This window comes from Phoca vitulina, unplaced genomic scaffold (assembly GCF_004348235.1).
Source record: "Phoca vitulina isolate PV1807 unplaced genomic scaffold, GSC_HSeal_1.0 scaffold47, whole genome shotgun sequence".
NCBI lineage: Eukaryota > Metazoa > Chordata > Mammalia > Carnivora > Phocidae > Phoca > Phoca vitulina.
Window position 1 is genome coordinate 9,170,939 of NW_022589750.1, and position 21,000 is coordinate 9,191,938.

General features: G+C 40.0%; 1 protein-coding gene across 5 annotated transcripts in view; it reads left to right on the top strand.

Moving 5' to 3' along the window:
* The first annotated feature begins 3,108 nt into the window (after positions 1-3,108).
* Positions 3,109-21,000, top strand: part of ZNF624 (zinc finger protein 624) — a 41,766-nt gene continuing 23,874 nt past the window's right edge. Inside the window, exons 1-3 of one of the 5 annotated variants that reach the window (XM_032432064.1) lie at positions 3,109-3,190; positions 12,372-12,460; positions 15,178-15,243. In XM_032432064.1, the coding sequence (XP_032287955.1) occupies positions 12,374-12,460; positions 15,178-15,243 (153 nt within the window). In that variant the 5' untranslated portion in view covers positions 3,109-3,190; positions 12,372-12,373. Of the gene's footprint in view, positions 3,191-12,371; positions 12,461-15,177; positions 15,258-21,000 lie in introns of those variants that run through there. The other 4 variants (XM_032432066.1, XM_032432068.1, XM_032432067.1 and 1 more) reach the window with 4 other exon arrangements.

Genomic DNA, 21,000 nt, shown 5'->3' on the forward strand with positions numbered 1-21,000 from the left:
ATTCCTTTTGATGGCTGCATAATATTCCATTGTATATATATACCACATCTTCTTTATCCATTCATCTGTTGATGGACATCTTGGCTCTTTCCACAGTTTGGCTATTGCCCCACGGTTTCTGATGAGAAGTCCACTGTCATTTGAATTGTTTTTCTGTTACTGGTATGGTGTCCTTTTTCTCTTGCTGCTTCCAGGATTATTCTTCATCTTTAGTTCTCAGGAGTTTGATTATGATCTGTCTTAGACTGCACATCTTTGTGTTTATCCTGGTTGGCATTTTCTTAGCATCTTGAATCTGAAGATTTATGTCTTTGGTCAAATTTGGAGACACTTTTGAGTACTGCAACCCTCTGGATTTTTTTTTTTTTTAAAGATTTTATTTATTTGACAGAGAGAGACACAGCGAGAGAGGGAACACAAGCAGGGGGAGTGGGAGAAGGAGAAGCAAGCTCCCCGAGGAACAGGGAGCCCGATGCGGGGCTCGATCCCAGGATCCTGGGATCATGACCTGAGCCGAAGGCAGACGCCTAACAACTGAGCCACCCAGGCACCCCCTGGATTTTTATTTGAATCTTGTGTTTTAGCAGGCCTCCCCTGACACCACTCTGCTGGGAGAAGGAAGTTCACCACTGTACTATTATTGTTTGGTGGGAATTCAAGTCCAAGTGACTCAGCTTCTATTGACAGCTCTGGGGAGGGGAATTTCTTGTTCCTGCTGGGCAGGGGTAGAATTTCAGGCTCCCCACTAGAACATCACCATTAACAACACCTTGTCTAGGAGGGGAGAGGCATTCTCTTACTACTTCCATATAGTTGTCACTGACATTGTGCATGGGGACGCTCAATACTACTAGTAGGTGGGTGGGAGGGAAAGTCACAGCTGCCCAGACTGCCTGGGCAAGGACAGAAGGGCACCCCCCATCTCAGTCTTTGCTGCTGGGGATGAGGTGGGACCACAGTTTTTTTCTGTGGTGTTTGGCTAAAGCAGAGTGGTTATTTTCCTAAAGATTTTCTGTCATTCTAGGCTGCCCTTTTCTTGGTCTGTTGCTGGAAAGAGACAGGCTTTCCTTGGAGCTTTTATTTTTATTTTTATTTTTGTATCTGTGCCCATTGGAATAATGGGTCACCAGCTTCTCCAGCACCCAGATCAGGGTATATGAGGCAAAACAAAAATGTAGAAAACTTAAACCACTGTGTCTTTCCCCAGGTTGCAAGATCCCTAGCTGGCCTGCCTTCTGTCCAACTTTCAGAGTTTTCTTATATGTTTTATATATATAATATCAAGGGTTTTTAGCTATAACTAGTGGGAGATACAGAGAGAAGTGTTCCCAGTCCATCTCATCCTACTATCAGTTCACCTTCATTTATGACAATATTTTGATGGGTATAAATTTATGGGCTGACAGGTTTTTTTTTCCCTCAGTACTTTAAAAGTGCTCCATTGTTCTCTGCTTGCCTTTTTTTTTTTTCTTGATGAAAAGTAATTATCTTTGAACCCAATAAACACATATCTTTGTTCCTCTAGCTGTTTTTAAGCTTTTCCTTTATTACTGGTTTGTAGCAGTTTGATCATGATGTGCCTTGGTGTGATTTTCTTCATGTGTTTTCTTTGAATTTCACTGAGCTTCTTGGATCTGTGGGTTTATAATTTTCATCAAATGTTGAAAGTATTTAGTCATTATTTCTCCAAATGTTTTTCTACTCCCTCACTCTCTCCCCTCCTTCTAGGATTCTAATTACACATAGTTAGGCTACTTCATGTTGTTCTATAACTCACTGGTGCTCCGTTCATTCACCCTCTTTTTTCTCCCTGTGTCTCATTTTGGACAGTTTCTGTGTCTTTGAATTCATGATTCTTCCCTTTTGCGGTGTCTAATCTGCTCTTCATCTAATCTAGTGGGGTTTTTTTTTTCATTTCAGATATATTTATTATCTCTAGTAGTTTGATTTCCCACTTATATTTTTTCCTCTCATAGTTCAAGAGTCACTGGGTTATTTCATACTTTTTCCAGAGGTATCCACTGGCTCTTTGAGATCCCAAGAGACCAGTTTTACAGTGTTCAGTTTCACTGAGCTTTGTCTTTCCCTGCAGATCCCCATATGCAGGGGTCTCACCCTGTGTGGGCCTCATACACAGTGACAGCAGCAGACAATCCAAGGCACACAGAATAGGAGTGGGTTAGGGAGGAAAGGGTTTCTTTGAAGGAAGCTGCTTAGAGCTCTTACGGAGTCTGTTTCACTATGGAAAATATGGCCTCTGGGTATTTTTTTTTTTAATTTTTTTTTAAAGATTTTATTTATTTATTTGAGAGAGAATGAGAGCACGAGAGGGAAGAGGGTCAGAGGAAGAAGCAGACTCCCTGCTGAGCAGGAAGCCCAATGCAGGACTCGATCCAGGGACTCCAGGATCATGACCTGAGCCGAAGGCAGTCGCTTAACCAACTGAGCCACCCAGGCGCCCAGTGTTTTTTTTTTTTTTTTTAATTTTTTGGCCTCTGGGTATTTAAACCATGAAACTGAGGCAAAGGAAAACATGCTTTATAATATATAATAAGATAATAAATATCAATATAAATAAGATATAAAAATACATATCGATATAAATTAATATAAATATTATTATTTTTTGTTTGGATGAGCTGAGAAGGAAGCTCTAGTTCAAAAGCCCAGAAATTATAATGAAGGCATTATCGATTTTTCAGTCAAGAACTTGAAAGACAGGCAAAAGTGTTCACACGCACTTACCAACTCTACCGGCATCCGAGGTTTTAGCTAATTTACAGAAGCCCTGTATCTTCTGGCATTGACTTTATTTCTTTAGTCCCACTGAAATGTTCAGTGTCAAGGGGTGGTGTCATTCTTTTTTGCGTCGCTCATGCTAATGCTTGACATATAGTTGTGGCCTCTCAATACAAGTTTGTTGAATTTAATTGGATTCTTTAGGTCACCCAAATTGTCGATAAACACAGCCAATTCCCTCTTAAATGCAGACAAAAGACTGGAAGAAGAAAAAGAAAAAAAAAAAAAAAAAGCTCCGCGCTGAGGATTCTGGGCACTGTAGTTCGGGAGCCCCGGCTGCGCAGGCGCACTGGCTTGCCTGGAGGCCGGCCCCGCCAAGCCGGCGCCATTGCTGGAAGCGTTCCCGCCCTGCTCTGCGAGTGCCCTCAGTTGTCCTCAGTTCGGCTGCCAGGTACTCGTTGCCCCCGGCGCCAGGCCGCGGTTCCCCGCCGCCCCTCCCTCGGCGCTTGGCTCCTGGCGGCGTCCGGGGCGTGGCCGGTCCCTCCAGAGCCCGGGTCCCTGAGCGGACACGCCCACCCGAGAGGGGACTGCGGCGGGGCCTCCTCCCTGGCTGTTGGCTCGGTCTCCCCCTGGCCTGGCTGGGGGGCCGTCGGTGCCGTCGGCGGCGGGCGCGGCGCTGGGGTCGGGGAGCGCCGGGCGCGGGGCCCCGGCTAGTAGGGTTCGACTGGGGCGGGCCGCCTCTTCCCAGTCCCGCGCCTTTGACGGAGGGAGGAGGGGGACCCCCGATGCGCTCTTAGGGAAAGGGGGCGAGACTGGAGGAAGGAGAGGCTCCCTCCCGGCTTCTGAACCGGCGCGGAGGGAACGGTTTCACACCTGGCGACCTGACAGGTGGATGAACTCCTGTCTTTCGGTACCCGAGGCAGTTTTTCCAGTTAATCACTTTAAATCACTTGTCTCTCCCTGACGTGGTAATGGCATCATTGCTTTGGTTGGGAGACGCTGGACTCGTCCGTGGCGCTGAAGTTCTCAAGAAGAACATGGTCCCCTTCCTTATTTTAAAATAACAAAGCTGGCTTAGGATCCACAGCAAGAGAAAGTCCGCGAGTCCTTGGTACTTCCGCAGTGCTTGGGAAGACAGGGCTTGGGTGAAGTCACAATATCCAGAAAAAAATGCCTAGGAAGTTACGACTTTGGAGAAGTATTGGCCTAGATAATCTTCTGTGTGATGTCAGAGGTGAAAGGAGAAACTGATCACGTGATTTTGCCTGTGGACGTATTTCCACAGTAGTCAAACCAAAGTTAGAACCTGGGGGTGTGGACAGCCACTGTGGGATTTTATCCCTACACCAAACTCCTGTGTATGTAGAGGTCCTTCGTATTGTCTACTTGGAAAGTGTAGAAAAGTAGAAGGAAGTGTAAAACATCACAGGTCCGGCGCTCAGAGGTCACAGGGGAGTTTTGGCTTATTCACTTGCTGTCTTTGTCTCTATGCATTATTTTTACGTAACTGAGATCAAGCTGAATATCTTGAATTTTAAATAGTGTTGGTTATTCTGATTATAAAATTTTAAAAGATGTTTATGGCACAGTTTGGTATTAAACATATTTGGCTAGCATTATCTATATGGCATATTGCCAGGGAGGAGTTTATTAATCTTTACAAATTTAAAAAGAAATGATAACTCAGGTCATTCCTTTTTTTTTTTTTTTTTTAAGATTTTATTTATTTGAGAGAGAACAGGGCTAGAGAGAAAACACAAGCAGGGCTGAAAGGTACAGGGAGAGGGAGAAGCAGATTCCCCGCTGAGCAGGGAGCACGACCTAGGCTCTTTCCCAGGATCCCAGAATCATGACCTGAGCAGAAGGCAGATGCTCAACCCACTGAGTCACCCAGGCGCCCCTCATGTCATTCTTAATAAGTTTTTAAAGATGCAGAAAACCATTACTGTAGTTCTTTGGAATTGAAAATGTCTTAAGTCACTCTTTGTAGGTCCACTTTTGTGTTTGGAAAAAATGGTTTTATTTATTCTTTTAGCCCATTTTTTTTTCTTTCAAACCTTGTAAAACTGGATTTCTTGAATTGAGGGTGAGTATATGGGTTGGGGGGGAGTTGAAGTCAATCTTCAAACTCCCTGAAATAATATGCAACATCATATGCATGTGCATTATTCTGTGGACAAGGTCAGATTCTGAAATAGATCTGTAACTCCTACTGGCATCCACATGGAGTCTTGTTACTATTTGTTAGAATAGTTTCTTTTTCTTCTTCCTTTTTTTTTATTTTAAGAGGTGGGGCGGTAGGATGAGAGGGAGAGAGAGAATTTTAAGCAGGCTCCACGCCCAGTGCAGAGCCCGAGGCGGGGCTTGATCTCACGACCCTGAGATCATAACCTGAGCCAAAATTAAGAGTCAGACGCTTAACCAACTAAGCCACCCAGGCTCCCCAGAACAGTTTCAATTTTTGTCTTAAGTTGTGTTTGAACTTGCCACGAGTGTTGTTTCTAAACTGAAATGAAGAGTGATTCAAGAAGCACCAGGCTTGAAGCAGAAACTCAGGCTCTAGAATGATCTTGGTAAAACGTATTTCAATTGGATTTTCCCATGTGAAAAGAAGAGTCTTTAATTTGGGGTTTAGGAGTTAGCTTTAGAACAATATTTCTAAGGTGTGAACTTGAGATACTTGTTGACAATGTAGACTTTTGTGTTTCACGCTTAGAGATTCTGATTTAGGTCTTGGAAGGAGCCAAAGAATTTCCTTTCTAAAACGCATGCCTAGGGGGTGCCTCCATGGCTCAGTTGGTTAAGCGGCTGACCTTTGATTTCTGCTCAAGTCATGATCTCAGGGTCATGAGATGAAGCCCCGCCTTGGGCTCTGCATTGGGCGTGGAGCCTGCTTAAGATTCCCTCAGGGTGCGTGGGTGGCTCAGTCGGTTAAGCGACTGCCTTCAGCTCAGGTCATGATCTCAGGGTCCTGGGATCGAGCCCCACCCCACATCAGGCTCTCTGCTCAGCAGGGAGCCTGCTTCTCCCTCTCCCTCTGCTGTTGCCCCTGCTTGCACTCTCTCTCTATCAAATAAATAAATAAATAAAATCTTTAAAAAAAAATTCTCTCCCTCTCCCTCTCCCCCTCCCCCCTCCATCCCCACTACTCCTGCCACTCATATGCCCTCTTTCCCTCTCTAAAAAAATAATAAAATAAAATAAATGAAAATCATGCCTAGTGAGCTTTTTGCATCTTGTTTTAAGATGTGGGAGTTTTCTTTTTATTTTTCTATTTTTTTAAAGATTTTGTTTGTCAGAGAGAGTACAAGAAGGGGGAGCGGCAGGCACAGGGAGAAGCAAGGAGCCCAATGCAGGACTTGATCCCAGGACCTTGAGATCATGACCTGAGTGGAAGGCAGACGCTTAACCGACTGAGCCACCCAGGCATCCCAGATGTGGGAGTTTTCTAATTATACTTAGGAGTTTTCTGGGGGAAGAGTCATTTTCATTAGATTTGCAGAGGAATCCATGACCTAAAACAAGGTAGAGAAATACTGGTGTATGGGAAAAGCACTTTTATTAGTAACTTTTGAGACTTCAGTATAAGAATCCTCTCAAATTATTCATTCTTTTTTTGTTTTTAAAGATTTTATTTATTTGACAGAGCACAAGCAGAAGGAGAGAGAGGGAGAAGCAGGCTCCCTGCTGAGCAAGGAGCCCGATGTGGGACTCGATCCCAGGACTCTGGAATCATAACCCGGGCCGAAGGCAGCCGCTTAACCAACTGAGCCACCCAGGCATCCCCAGATTATTCATTCTTTATCCAAGTCTTATCTTCACACTCCACTGTGTTTTTCCTCACTCAACTTCTTATTTCTCTTTCACCAAAATCTTTTCATTGGGCATAGCGAAGCCGCAGGGTCATGGAACAAACTGCATGTAGGGGTATTCTGATCAGATGGGGGGGCCACCAAATGTGGGGTGACCTGATCAGGTAGAGTTTGGTGGCGAGGGTGGTAAAATTCACCCAAGGCAGAACAAAGGAGTTTACTAAACACACTACAAAGGAATGGCAGGCGGGACAGCAAGGGAGAGACTGTCCGCAAGGAGGCAGTGGTGGGGGGCTGGATTTAAGGGGGAAGGTGAGGAGGTATGGGAACATATGGAATTTTCCCTTTTTGGTGCCTGTATCCAGGTGTAAGTAACCCATTGGTCAGCCAGGGCTTATGGATGTTTTGAGGTGGGTCGCCTAATGGGTGTGTTTGTATTCAGCCTGGTGGTCACTGTGGGCCCTTCTACCTCACTCAAGATTCCATTGTTCAAGTTGGTTGCCCAAAAGCAACCTCTACACTACAGTCTTAAGAGAATCACATTTTCTTTTTCTTTTTTTAAAAAGATTTTATTTATTTGAGAGAGAGAGCATGAGCGGGGAAGGGGGGGAGCAGAGGAAGAAGGGGAGGGAGAGAGAATCTGAAGTAGACTCCGCCCTGAGTGCAGAGTCCTACTCCGGGGCTCGATCTCATGACCCTGAGATCATGACCTGAGCTGAAACCAAGAGTTAGATGCTTAACCTACTGAGCCACCCAGGTGCCCCGACAAGCACATGTTTTCTTGATTTAACTAAACCCTACTCTCCCAGGCTTACCTGAGAACTTTACATTTTTCTTTCATGACCATTCATTCTACTAATTAGGAAATTAATTTTTCAGCTTTAACCAAGTCTATGTGGTTTGAACAAGAAAGCCTATTTCTTTCTCATATAAAAGTCTGAGTTGTTAGGTGGCAGGCAGTGATAAGGGTAGGCAGCTCTCATCCATTAGGTCATCTGGAAACCCAGGTTCCAGTCATCTTTTTGCTTCACCACCTCCTGGGGGCGTTATCTTTCCTTTGGTAGCAGCTGACTCACTCTCATCCCGTTGCATTCCAGGCCTTTGGAAGGGGAAACGAAGAACTGGAGGCCAAGCAGCTCCCTTTTAAAGATGTGACATCAGCTCTATTATTCAAATCCCATTTGCTGTAATTTAGTCACATGGGCACACCTGCCTACATGGTGGCTGGGAAATGTCTCTAGCTGGATGACCTTATGTCCAGCTGAGATTTCAAGCCTTTGTCAATACAGAAGGGGAGACTGGATGTTGGAAGGCAATTAGCAGTCTCTGCTACATTGGCCTACATAAGTTTCCTGCTGCTTGAGTCAGTCTTAGAAAATTTTTAAACAAAAATTGTTCTTCGGGAAACTTTATTTTTATTGGCATACAGTTTTAAGATGATTTATATGTTATAGCCCCTTTCTTTTTTTTTTTTTTTTAAGATTTTTTTTATTTATTTGACAGAGAGAAAGACAGTGAGAGAGGGAACACAAGCAGGGGGAGTGGGAGAGGGAGAAGCAGGCTTACCGCAGAGCTGGGAGCCCGATGTGGGGCTCGATCCCAGGACCCTGGGATCATGACCTGAGCCGAAGGCAGTCGCTTAACCAACTGAGCCACCCAGGTGCCCCGCCCCTTTCCTTTTTTAATTAATTATTTTTATTAACATATAATGTATTATTTGTTTCAGGGGTACATGTCTGTGATTTTATCAGTCTTACACAATTCACCGCACTCACCATAGCACATACCCTCTCCAGTGTCCATCACCCAACCACCCTGTTATAGCCCCTTTCTTGTTTCTATTTTTAGTTTATTGGTATATTTTCTTCTTTGGCCAGTGGCATATATATTTCATTATTTAGAGAATCAGCTCCTGCCTATGTCAACTGCTTTGTTATTTACTAGTTTCTTTATTATTTCTCTTTATGGATTGCTTGTTAATTATTTTTCTTATTTAGTTGAATGTTTAATATTTTTATTCTTTTAAAAAATGTTAGTTGCATGCATTTAGGGATATAAATTTTATCTTTTTTTTAAAAGTTTTGGCGACCCATGAGTTTTTATTTTCTAATTCACTGGCAATTAAAGTTCTCTCTTTGACTTAATAGGTACTCAGGAGGATCTATTTTAATTCCCTGGTGGCTGGGTTTTCCCCCCTCACTCCAGACTTAACATTTGTAAATCTACATCATGGTTAGAGTGTCATGTATTCAGTTTCTTTTTTTTTTTAAGATTTTATTTATTTTATTTTAGAGAGAGAGCACATGAGAGTCAGGGGAAGGACAGAAGGAGAGGAAGAGAGAGAACCTCAAGCAGACTCCCCACTGAGCACAAAGCCCCACATGGGGCTCAGTCCCATCACCCTGAGATCATGACCTGAGCCAAAATCAAGAGTTGGACACTTAACCAACTGAGCCACCCAGGTGCCCTCCCCACCTCCTGGCATGATGATTTATTTTAGTGTGTGTATGTGTGTTATAGTAAGAGCTTTCTTTCTTTTTTTCATCCACAGAGATACTACTTCATTTTTTAATTGAAATATAATTGACATATAACATTATATTAGTTTCAGGCATACATCATAATGATTCTATATATATTGCAAAGTGATCATCACAAATCTAGTTAATATCCAGCACCACACATAGTTACAAATTTTTTTCTTGTGATGAGAACTTCTAGGATTTATGCTTATCAACTTAAAAATATAATACAGTATTATTAACTATAGTCACCATTCTGTACATTACAACTCCAGGACTTATTTATTTTATAACTGAAAGTTCATAGCTTTTGACCACCTTTGCCCATCTCGTCCACTGCTCACCCCATCTCTGGCAATCTGTTCTCTGTATCTATGAGTTCAAGTTTGGGGCCGGGGCGGGGGGGGGGGGGTTGTTTGGTTTATTTTTTTAGATTCCACATAACAGTGAGATGATACTTGTCTATATCTGTCTGACTTGTTTCACCTAGCATAATGCCCTCTTGTTCCATCCATGTTTTCACAAATGGCAAGATTTCCTTCTTTTTTATGTCTGAATAATATTCCTGTGTGTGTGTCACGTTATCTATTCATCTGTCAACAAACACTTCCATTTCTTAGCTATTGTAATTAATGTTACAGTGAACATATGGGTGTGGATATCTTTTTGAGTTAGTGTTTTTGTTTCCATCAGATAAATGCCCAGAAGTGGAATTGCTGGAAAATGTAGTACTATTTTTAATTTTTTGAGGAAACTTCGAGGATATTTTAGTATGATTTGTTCTAGTTTTGTGAAAAATGTTGTTGGTACTTTATAGGGATTGTATTAAATCTGTAAATTGCTTTGGGTAGTATGGACATTTTAACAATATGGTTCTTCCAATCCATGAGCACAGAATATCTTTCCATTTAATGTCTTCTGGTTTCAATGTACAGGTCTTTCACCTCCTTGGTTAAATTTATCCCTAGGTATTTTATTCTTTTTGATGCAATTGTAAATGGGATTATTTTCTTAATTTCTCTTTCTTACAGTTCATTATTAGTATATAGAAACACAACTGATTTTTATAAGTTGATTTTGTATCCTGCAACTTTACTGAATTTGTTTATCCTAACAGTTTTTTGGCAGAGTCTTTAGGGGTTTCTACATATAATAGTATGTCATCTGCAAATAGTAACAGTTGTTTTCCAATTTGGATGCCTTTTATTTCTTTTTCTTGCCTAATTGCTCTGGCTAGGACTTCCAGTATTATGCTGACTATAAATGATGAGAAAGGGCATCCTTGTCTTGTTCTGTTCCTGATTTTAGTAAAAAAGTTTTTATCATTTCACATTGAGTATGTTAACTGGTCTTGTCGTATATGGCCTTTGTTGAGAGTTTTTATCGTAAATGGATGATGATTTTGCCAGGTGCTTTTTCTGCATCTATTGAGATGATCATATGATTTTTATTCTTCATTTTGTTAATGTGATGTATCACATTGATTGACTTGCAGATGTTGAATCATTCTTGCATCCCTGGAATAAATTTCACTTGATCATTGTGTATGATCCTTTTGATGTATTGTTGAATTCAGTATACTAATATTTTATTGAGGAATTTTGCATCTATGTTCAAGAGGGTTATTGACTTCTAATTTCTTTTCTTATGGTGTCTTTGCCTGGTTTTGATATCGCAATAATGCTGGCCTCGTAAAATGAGTTTGGAAGCGTTCCTTCCTCTATGTTTTTTGGAAGAGTTTGAGAAGGTTTTGTATTGATTCTTCTTAAATGTTTGATGGAATTCACCAATGAAACTACCTAGTCCTGGACTTTGTTTTTTGAGAGACTTTTTATTATTGAGTCAATCTCCTTACTAGTAATCAGTGTGTCAGATTTTTCTCTTTCTTCATGATTCAGTCTTGGTAGGTTGTATGTTTTAGGAATTTACTCATTTCTTCTAGGTTGTCCATTTGTTGGCATGATCTTTTTAGACCCATATTGTCTTACACTTTAATGTGTGCATATGAATCAGTTAGGGATCTTATTAAAAAGCTGATTCTGGGGGTGCCTGGGTGGCTCAGATGGTTAAGTGTCTGCCTTCGGCTCAGGTCATGATCTCAGGGTCCTGGGATTGAGCCCCGCATCGGGCTCCCTGCTTGGCAGGGAGCCTGCTTCTCCCTCTCCCTCTACTGTTCCCCCTGCTTGTGCTCTCTCGCTCTCTCTGTCAAATAAATAAAAATCTTTTTAAAAATAAATAAATAAATAAAATAAAAATAAAAAGCTGATTCTGATTCAATAGGTTCTGGAGTTGGACCTCAAATTTTGCATTTTTCACAAGCTCTCCAGTAATGTTTATGCTGTTGTTCTTCAGACTACACTTTTGAATACAAAGCTCTTGGATGTGAATTCTTAATGGAGACAAATTGTCTATGTAAGGCAGGGACAGATTCAGCATAATCCTGCGTAGATTCTTTTGGGCCCCAAAAGCCCTACTGCATGGTGAGAGCATCAGACTTCCTAGGAAACTGTCATTTAAAAGAATTTCACAAAATCTGGGAAGCTTAATTCTTACTGCGCCATTGCTCTTTTATGTCTTGCAGCATCATTCTGCAACTATGCACTTATTAAGAGAATGTTTACAAATGTCAGGCTCTTTTTTTTTTTTCCCTGCTTCCTTTTTATTTGGGTTTGCCTCATACGGAATGAGTAGATAAAGATCTATTTGAATATGAGATTGAGAGAGGCATGTCAGGACTTCTTTTAAGTTTGGAAGTTGTGGTGTTCTCTTTACATGAAGCTGAAATCTCTGAAAATGTTAGCAAATTGATCATCACATGAAAGACAAGAGGAAGAGATTCTTAGAATGTTTCATTTTTAGATGAGTGGGTGCTTGTGGCAAAGAACGATTGAATTATTTCCTTTCACATCATATAGCAAGTTGATTTAATGGAAAAGTTGTGGGCATTGGAATTAGACCGATTTGGGGTCGTGCATGGCCTTGGGTAAATAGTGTAATTTTTCTAAGCTTCATTTTCCTGATCAGTGGAAGGGGAATATAAGTTCCATTGGATTGATGTGAAGTTCAAATTAAAAGCACCTTGTACAATGTCTGGCCTGCTAGCCATGACTACATTTAATGGTATTAAAATGTCAAGATCTCCAGGAGCAAGGATCTTTTTTCCTCACTGATCTTGGGAGTTAATCTTGTGTTCTTTAGGGAAGTCATGCTTACTTGTAATGTCAGGATTCCAACTAGATAAGTCTGAGATTTCCAAGGCAGGATGGGTGTTCACAGCTTATTTCTTTCTCTTACTCAGATATGCCATTGCAAGACTCCACTCTTGCCAGAGAGAGGAACCCGGAGGAAGAGATTATGGCTGCTGTGGTTTTTTCAGTTGGACCTCTGGTAAGTTGGGGTTTCCTCTGGTCCTGACCTGCCTCTTGGTTTCAGAGCATGTCTATTTTTCCTGAAGCCCATGACTTCCCTACCTTACCCACACCCCTTCTGGTAACTGAATCAAATTGTTTCATCCATGAAAATTGGATTCATCATAGTAAAGCTTATAATCTATAAAAAGATTCATTATACATATTGAAGCAAATATCAAGACACATGATCTTTCAAAAAATACTTTTTGCTGTTTTTGATAGATAGGCAGCCTAGGAAATTTACTTTTGATGTTAAATTTGTATTGTCCCCAGGAAATTTCAGTTATTTATGGGGTAGAAGAATGGAATATTTTAAATTGGAAATTTTGTTTAGGAAATTTTGGGAAAAATATATATACACACAGACACACCCACACACCCTCTTAATTAAGAGGGACCATTCCCCTTGTGCCCACTGTCAGTGATCTCCTCTTTTCTACCCATTAAGAAGTGACCAAGCTTGCCATTTGCAACGACGTGGATGGAACTAGAGGGTATTATGCTAAGCGAAATAAGTCAGTCAGAGAAAGACAAGTATCATATGATCTCACTGATATGAGGAATTTGAGAAACAAGACAGAGGATCATAGGGGAAGGGAGGGAAAAATGAAACAAGATGAAATCAGAGAGGGAGACAAACTATAAGAGACTCTTAATCTCAGGAAACAAACTGAGGGTTGCTGGAGTGGAGGGGGGTGAGACGGATAGGGTGGCTGGGTGATGGACATTAGGAAGCGTATGTGCTATGATGAGTGCTTTGAATGGTGTAAGACTGATGAATCACAGACCTGTACCCCTGAAACAAATAATGCATTATATGTTAATTAAAAAAAAAGTGACCAAGCTTAATAGATGACATGGAGAGAAAGAAGATGTTTAAGACACGGAGCTTGGCTGTAGGGAGCTTACAGTCTCATTGAGGTAAGGCATACAAAAGAAAGAGTTACATAATTTATTTAGGTGAATGATAGTTGCTTAGCCATATGATAAAGAAGATGAGTGGTCTGAAATAAAAGAAATGGGACATGACTATGGGCAAAATTGGTCCATGAGAAACCTCCTGAGGACAGTTAGACTTAAGGTGGTACCCAGTTACAAGTGGGATTTAAATTGTCATCAAGAATTTGTGAGGGTGGTTCAAGTGAGAAGGGAGGTCAAGGGCAAGGCCCTGTGGCAGAGAACAGTGGGGTGCGCTAGTAATTCCAGTTGGAAAGTTATGAAAGACAGGACTGAATTAGATATTTAAGCTGAATCTTTTAATGTTTCCCTGAAGACATTTAAGTATACATATGTATGTGTGTGAGAGTGTGTTTGAGATGGGTGTTAATGTGATAAAAGCTGTATTTTAGCAGTGACTTTCTGAAATAGGAGATCCCAAAGAAAGAGGATACTTTCTCTTTAATTTGTTCTATTAATAATCTGCAGTAACCTGCAGTAGTGATCTTTTATTCTTTGTAGCTGGGATGTACAATGAAAATAGTCCTTAAAACATACCCTTGAAAAATAAATAAGGGGGGGTGCCTGGGTGGCTCAGTCGTTAAGCATCTGCCTTCGGCTTGGGTCATGATCTCTGGTTCCTGGGATCGAGCCCCACATCGGGCTCCCTGCTCAGCAGGAAGCCTGCTTCTCCCTCTCCCACTCCCCCTGCTTGTGTTCCCTCTCTCGCACTGTGTCTCTGTCAAATAAATAAATAAAATCTTTAAAAAAAAATTAAAAAAAAAATAAATAAGGGGCACCTGGGTGGTTCAGTTGGTTGAGCGTCTGACTCTTGATCTCAACTCAAATCTTGATCTTAGGGTCTTAGGTTCGGGCCCTGTGTTAGGCTCTACGTGGAACCTACTTAAAAAAAGAGAGAGAAATAAAAGATAAATAAAAACCAAAATGTTGCCCTTGATCAGTAGATCCAAAGTATTTGTCTGGTATTGACATGGTCAAACCCATCCCTAATTACCAGAGGTTGAGGTTCACATTTTCTGGAAGCTGAATATTTATAGTTTTTAGATAAGAACTTGGGAGGGAAGAACTAAGATAACATTTTTTCTCAATGGACTTTAAACAGTTGTATTACCCATAGTTTTTAAAATGGCACACACAAAACCTAAAATTGTTAAGTACTAATAGAAAGATAGAATAAAAGACTATTTCATCTATAAAATCAGGCCCTCATGGGGATACAGTTTATAAGGTTTGGAAGAAAACAATATAGTGAGAAGTCCCTGAAATACCTCCTGAATGACTGTGAGATATCTGTTCCCCCTGACCCCCAAAGCACTACTGATTTTCTACTGTGGAAAATACATAGTGTTAGTAGGTTTTGAGTACTTTTCTTGAGCAAGGCAGATACTTTCTGAAGAAATACATTTCAACCTTACATGGAGAGGGAAAATTATGTAGCATCTGAAGGCCTCTTATTATAAATTTATTTTTGTTGTGATAGGTTCTTTGTTGGAAGCCTCCTTTAGAAACTATGCAGTTATATCTTTCTCGGTCTTGTGTTTGTCCTTGTCTTAAACAAAGTCAAAGAAGATTATAATTAGATGTTACTATGGGACATTAATTTCAGCCCTAAATAAAACAATAGAAGAGGTTATCCCATATATGCCACATCCACGGTGGACTGATGTTGCTTGTTGAGGCTCTGCTGTAGGTCATAGGCAGCCTATCACTGAAAGATCTTATCCTATATCCCCTCAGAATCCAGAAGATTCCCAGTCAGATGAAGAACTTCACCTTCAGGCAGAAGAGCCAGAACTGGTAAAGGTAATACTTAACATGTATGTAAGGGGAAAGAGAAGGGTCTCTTTTACTGCCCCCTGGTTCTTAATGTTCCTAGTTCATGGCAGGTTGACAATGAACACCATCTTGCTTGATAGGTGTAGTAACCCCAGGACTGGTACCATCAATTAGGCAGATTTCATTTCTCTCAGCAGTGGCAGCCCTAACGTGGCAGATAGTCACATCGTCATTGCTAATTGATAAAGTATCCTGTATCATATCCTCTGATTCTTGCTTTGCATTGTGAGACTCAATACCATTAAAAATACCAAGAATGGGGAGCCTGGGTGGCTCAGTCGGTTAAGCGTCTGCCTTTGGCTCAGGTCATGATCCCAGGGTCCTGGGATCAAGCCTCGAATCTGGCTCCCTGCTCAGCCGGGAGTCTGTTTCTCCCTCTCCCTCTGCCCCTCTCCCCTGCTCATCCTCTCTCTCACACCCTCTCTCAATAAATAGATAAAATATTTTTTTAAAAAAATACCAAGAATGCATCAACTTGAGTGGAAACATTCCTTTTTTGTTTTGTTTTTTAAAGATTTTATTTATTTATTTGACAGAGAGAGAGAGAGAACAAGTAGGCAGAGGGAGAGGGAGAAGCAGGCTCCCCGCCGAGCAGGGAGCCCGATGCGGGGCTCGATCCCAGGACCCTGGGATCATGACCTGAGCCAAAGGCAGCTGCTTAACCGACTGAGCCACCCAGGCGCCCCGAGTGGAAACATTCTTAAGATGTGTTTAAATTAGTTTAGATTTTTTTTATTTCATTATCATTTGTTAAGCTTACTTTCTTATTCGTGAGTACAGAATCCACCGGATTTTTCCAAAAAATATCAAAGTCAGAAATTTATGAATTATGTTAAGAAAAATTATCTAAAACTTAGAAATAAGAAATAAGGTAAAAGGTAAATGTATACCCTTTCAGTGTCATATTAGACATGTCTATTCTGGTATTCTCTTTTCTGCTATCAATAGACAACTGTTTTTGTGTCTTCTTTGAACCAGCTTCATCAAGCAGCTGATCTCTCATTAATGACTTAAGTCAATCTTTGGCATGTGTTGATGATACTTTTAGAATTATGGGGTTTACTTTTTTTTTTTAATTTTTTGTTGAAGTATAGTTGACATACAATGTTATATTAGTTTCAGGTGTGTAGCATAGTGATTAGACAACTCTATACATTAGACAGTGCTCACCACGATAAGTGTAGTTACCATCTGTTACCGTACAAAGTTATTACAATATTAGTGACTATACTCTCTATGCTATACTTTTCTTCTCTGTGACTTATTTATTTTATTTTATTTTATTATTTTTTTAAAAGATTTTATTTATTTATTTGACAGAGACACAGCGAGAGAGGGAACACAAGCAGGGGGAGTGGGAGAGGGAGAAGCAGGCTTCCTGCGGAGCAGGGAGCCCGATGTGGGGCTCGATCCCAGACACTTAACGACTGAGAGCCACCCAGGCGCCCCGTGACTTATTTATTTTATAACTGGAAGTTTGTACCTCCTAATCCCCTTCACCTGTTTCACTCATCCTCCTCCCCTCCTAGCAACCACCGGTTTGTTCTCTGTATTTAGGAGTTTCTGTTTTTTGTTTGTTCATTTTTTTGTTTGTGTAAGTGAAATCATATGGTATTTGTCTTTGATTTATTTCACTTAGCATAATACCCTCTAGGTCCACCAATGTTACGACAAATGACAAGATTTTTTTCTTTTTTATGGCTGAGTAGTATTTAACTTATGTATATGTGTGTTATATATAACATCTTCTTTATCCATTCATCTATTGGTAGACACTTAGATTGCTTCTAGATCTTAGCTATTGTAAATAATGCTGCAACAATCATAGAGGTGCAGGCGCCTGGGTGGCTCAGTTGGTTAAGCGACTGCCCTTGGCTCAGGTCATGATCCCGGAGTCCCGGAATCGAGTCCCACATCGGGCTCCCTGCTCAGCAGGGAGTCTGCTTCTCCCTCTGACCCTCTCCCCTCTCATGCTCTCTCTCACTCTCTCTCTCAAATAAATAAATAAATAAAATCTTAAAAAAAAAATAATCATAGAGGTGCATATCTTTTTGAATTAGTGTTTTCATTTTCTTTGGGTAAATAGCCAGCAGTGGAATTACTGGATCATATGGTATTCTATTTTTAATTTTTTGAAGAACCTCCATACTGTTTTCCATAGTGGCTGCACCTGCTTGCTTTCCCACCAACAGTGCCCAAGTGTCCCCCTTTCTCCACACCCTTGCCAATTCTTGTTATTTCTTGTCTTTTTTATTTTAGCCATTCTGATGGCTGCATTTTCTCATTGTGGTTTTGATTTGCATTTCTTTGATAATTAGTGATGTTAAGCATCCTTTCATGTATCTGAAAATACATATCCTTTTTGGAAAAATGTCTGTTCAGGTCCCCTGACCATTTTTAATTGGATTATTTGGGGGTTTTGTTGAGTTGTATGCGTTCTTTTTATATTTTGGATATTAACCCCTTATCAGATACATCATTTGCAAACACCTTCTCCCATTTTTGTGTTGGTGGTTTCTTTTGCTATGCAAAAGCTTTTAAGTTTGATATAGTCCCAATTATTTACTTTTGCTTTTGTTTCTCTTGCCTGAGGAGACAGATCCAGAAAACTGTTGCTAAGGCCAGTGTCCAAGAGTTTACTGCCTTTGTTTTCTTTTAGTTGTTTTATGGTTTTAGGTCTCACATTTAGGTCTTTAATTCATTGTTACTTTATTTTTGTGTGGGGTATAAGAAAGTGGTCCTGTTTCATTCTTTTGCATGTAGCTGCCAAGCTTTTCCAACACCATTTGTTGAAGAGACTGTCTTTTCCCCATTTATATTCTTGCCTCCTCTCTTGTAGATAATTATGGTTTAAAAAAAGATTATGTTGGAGCCCCTGGGTGGCTCAGATGGTTAAGCATCTGCCTTCGGCTCAGGTCATGATCCCAGAGTCCTGAGATCGAGCCTCACATCAGGCTCCTGGCTCAGCGGGGAGCCTGCTTCTCCCTCTCCCTCTGCCTCTCCCCCTGCTCATGCTCTTTCTCTCTGTATCTCTGTGTCTCAAATGAATAAATAAAATCTTTAAAAATAAAAAATAAAAAAAGATTATGTTGAAGTTCAGCTCCTTTTTTTTAGAATCATGTTTTTAAGTTTTTTAAAATTACACTTTGGAAGTTGGTTTTATTCCAAGAATATTTTATGTGAAAGGGGGCTTTTCTTTTTGCTTCTATGAGAAAATACATTCTGAGACTCTTACACATAATTTTTATATAGCCTTTTTTAAATTTAATACTGGGCCAATCATTCTTAAAATTGTCCTTTAAGATATAACAGTTCAGACTTAAAAATTTTAAGGTGAAAATATTAATAGTTTCAGACTTTGAATCATGAACTGTAGGAAAATACCATTATTTTTGACATGGTGAATAATTCATGTGGTTTATTTTTGTTCTGACAGGGAGTCCTTGGCAGAAGATTCTGTCTGGCTCTTTCTTAAAGTCTGCATCCTGTTTATAAGTACTGAGCTTAGTTTTAATTTTTTTTTTTTAAGTAGGCTCCATGCCTAGGAGCCCAATGCAGGGCTTAAACTCATGACCCTGAGATCAAGACCTGAGCTGAGATCAAGAGTCAGACGCTTGGGGCGCCTGGGTGGCTCAGTCGTTAAGCGTCTGCCTTCGGCTCAGGTCATGATCCCAGGGTCCTGCGATGGAGCCCCACATCGGGCTCCCTGCTCCATGGGAAGCCTGCTTCTCCCTCTCCCACTCCCCCTGCTTGTGCTCTCTCTCTCACTGTCTCTCTCTCTGTCAAATAAATAAAATATTTAAAAAAAAAAGTCAGACACTTAACTGTGCCCCTAGTTTTGTTTAATCTTAATTTGAAATAAAATAAAATAAAAAATAAAAAAAATAATCTTAACTTGAGTAGAACCAATGTTTTAATGATAATTTTTAACATTTCTATCTACGAAAAAGGCAGATATACTTTTCTTAGGGCTTGTGTTGAAACTGTTGATCAATTTGGGAAGTATTGCTGTGTTACTATTAAGTTTTCTAGTAGGAAGAATATGGAATGTCTTCTTATTTATTTAGGTGTTCTTCAGTTTCTTTCAGTGATGTTGTGTCATTTGCAGTGTATGTGTCTTGCACATCTTTTGTTAAATTCATTCCTAAGTGTTTTATTCTTTTTGCTATTTTAAATGGATTTTTTTCTTAATTTCTTTTTTGGAATGTTCGTTGGTAATGTATAGACATAGTTGACTTATGTATATTGATCTTGTGTCCTGAACCTTGCTGATCTAGTTTATTTATAGAAGGGTTTTTTGTTTGTTTGTTTGCATGTGCATGTGTGTGGATTCTTTAGGGTTTTCTATATGCAAGATAATATCATCTGTAAGTAGAGATTATGTCATTTCCAAATAGAAATTTACTTTTTCCTTTCGAGTCTGGATACCTTCTTTTTTTTTTTTTTTTTAAGATTTTATTTATTTATTTGACAGAGAGAGACACAGTGAGAGAGGGAACACAAGCAGGGGGAGTGGGAGAGGGAGAAGCAGGCTTCCTACCTAGCAGGGAGACCGATGTGGGGCTCGATCCCAGGACCCTGGGATCACGACCTGAGCCGAAGGCAGACGCTTAACGACTGAGCCACCCAGGTGCCCCCTGGATACCTTCTATTTCTTTTTCTTCTCTAGTTTTTCTTGCTAAAACTTAAAGTACAGTGTTGAATAGAAGTAAGGAGAGAGGACATCTTTGTGAGATTTGTGATCACAGGGAGAATGCATATGGCCATTCACCATTAAGTATGATGTTAGATTTGTGTTTTCATAGATGGTCTTTATCATGTTGATGAAGTTTGCTTCTATTTCTGGCTTGTTGGGTTTTGTCACATAATTTTTTGAGTCTGTAAGATAATTGTGTGGGTTTTGTTCTTTATTCTGTTAATATGGTGTGTTACCTTGGTTGATTTTAAGATAGTAAGGGAACTTTGTATTCCTGGGATAAATTCCTTTTGGCTGTGCATATATTATGTTTTCTTTGTTGTGGGATTCAAACTGAATCAGACTGAATTAATTCTATCTGGCTCTACCTTAAATTTTACATCTGTCTTGTTTTAGTAATACTGGCCTCATAGAATGAGTTGAGAATTGTTTCCTTCAATTTTTTGGAAGAATTAGTGAAAGATTGGTATTAATCTTCTTGAAATGTTTGGTGGAATTCAGTGAAGCCACTTGAACCTGGGCTTTTATTGTGGGAAGTTTATTTATTATAGATCTATTCATATTTTCTATGTCATCTTGAGTCAGTTTTGGTAGTTTGTGTCTTTCTAGGAATCTGCCCATTTTATCTAGATTTTCTAATTTGTTGGCATACAGTTGTTCCTAGTATTCTCTTATAATCCTTTTATTTCTGTAAGGTCAGTAGTAATGTCTCCTTTTTCATTCCTGATTTTAGCAATTTGAGTCTTCTCTCTTTAGTCAGTCTAGCTAAGGGTTTGTAATTTTTGTAATCTTTTCAAAGAGCCAACTTCTGCCTTTGTTGATTTTCTCTTTTGTTTTTTCATTCTCTATCTCGTTTATCTCCATTTTAATATTCATTATTTTCTTCTGCTTTAAAAAAATTTAGTTCACTCTTCCTTTTCTAGTTCCTTAAGGTATAAATTTATTTTGTATTAATTTTTAATTTTAATTCCAGGATAGTTATATACAGTGTTATATTTGTTTCAGGTGTACAATATAGTAATTCATCA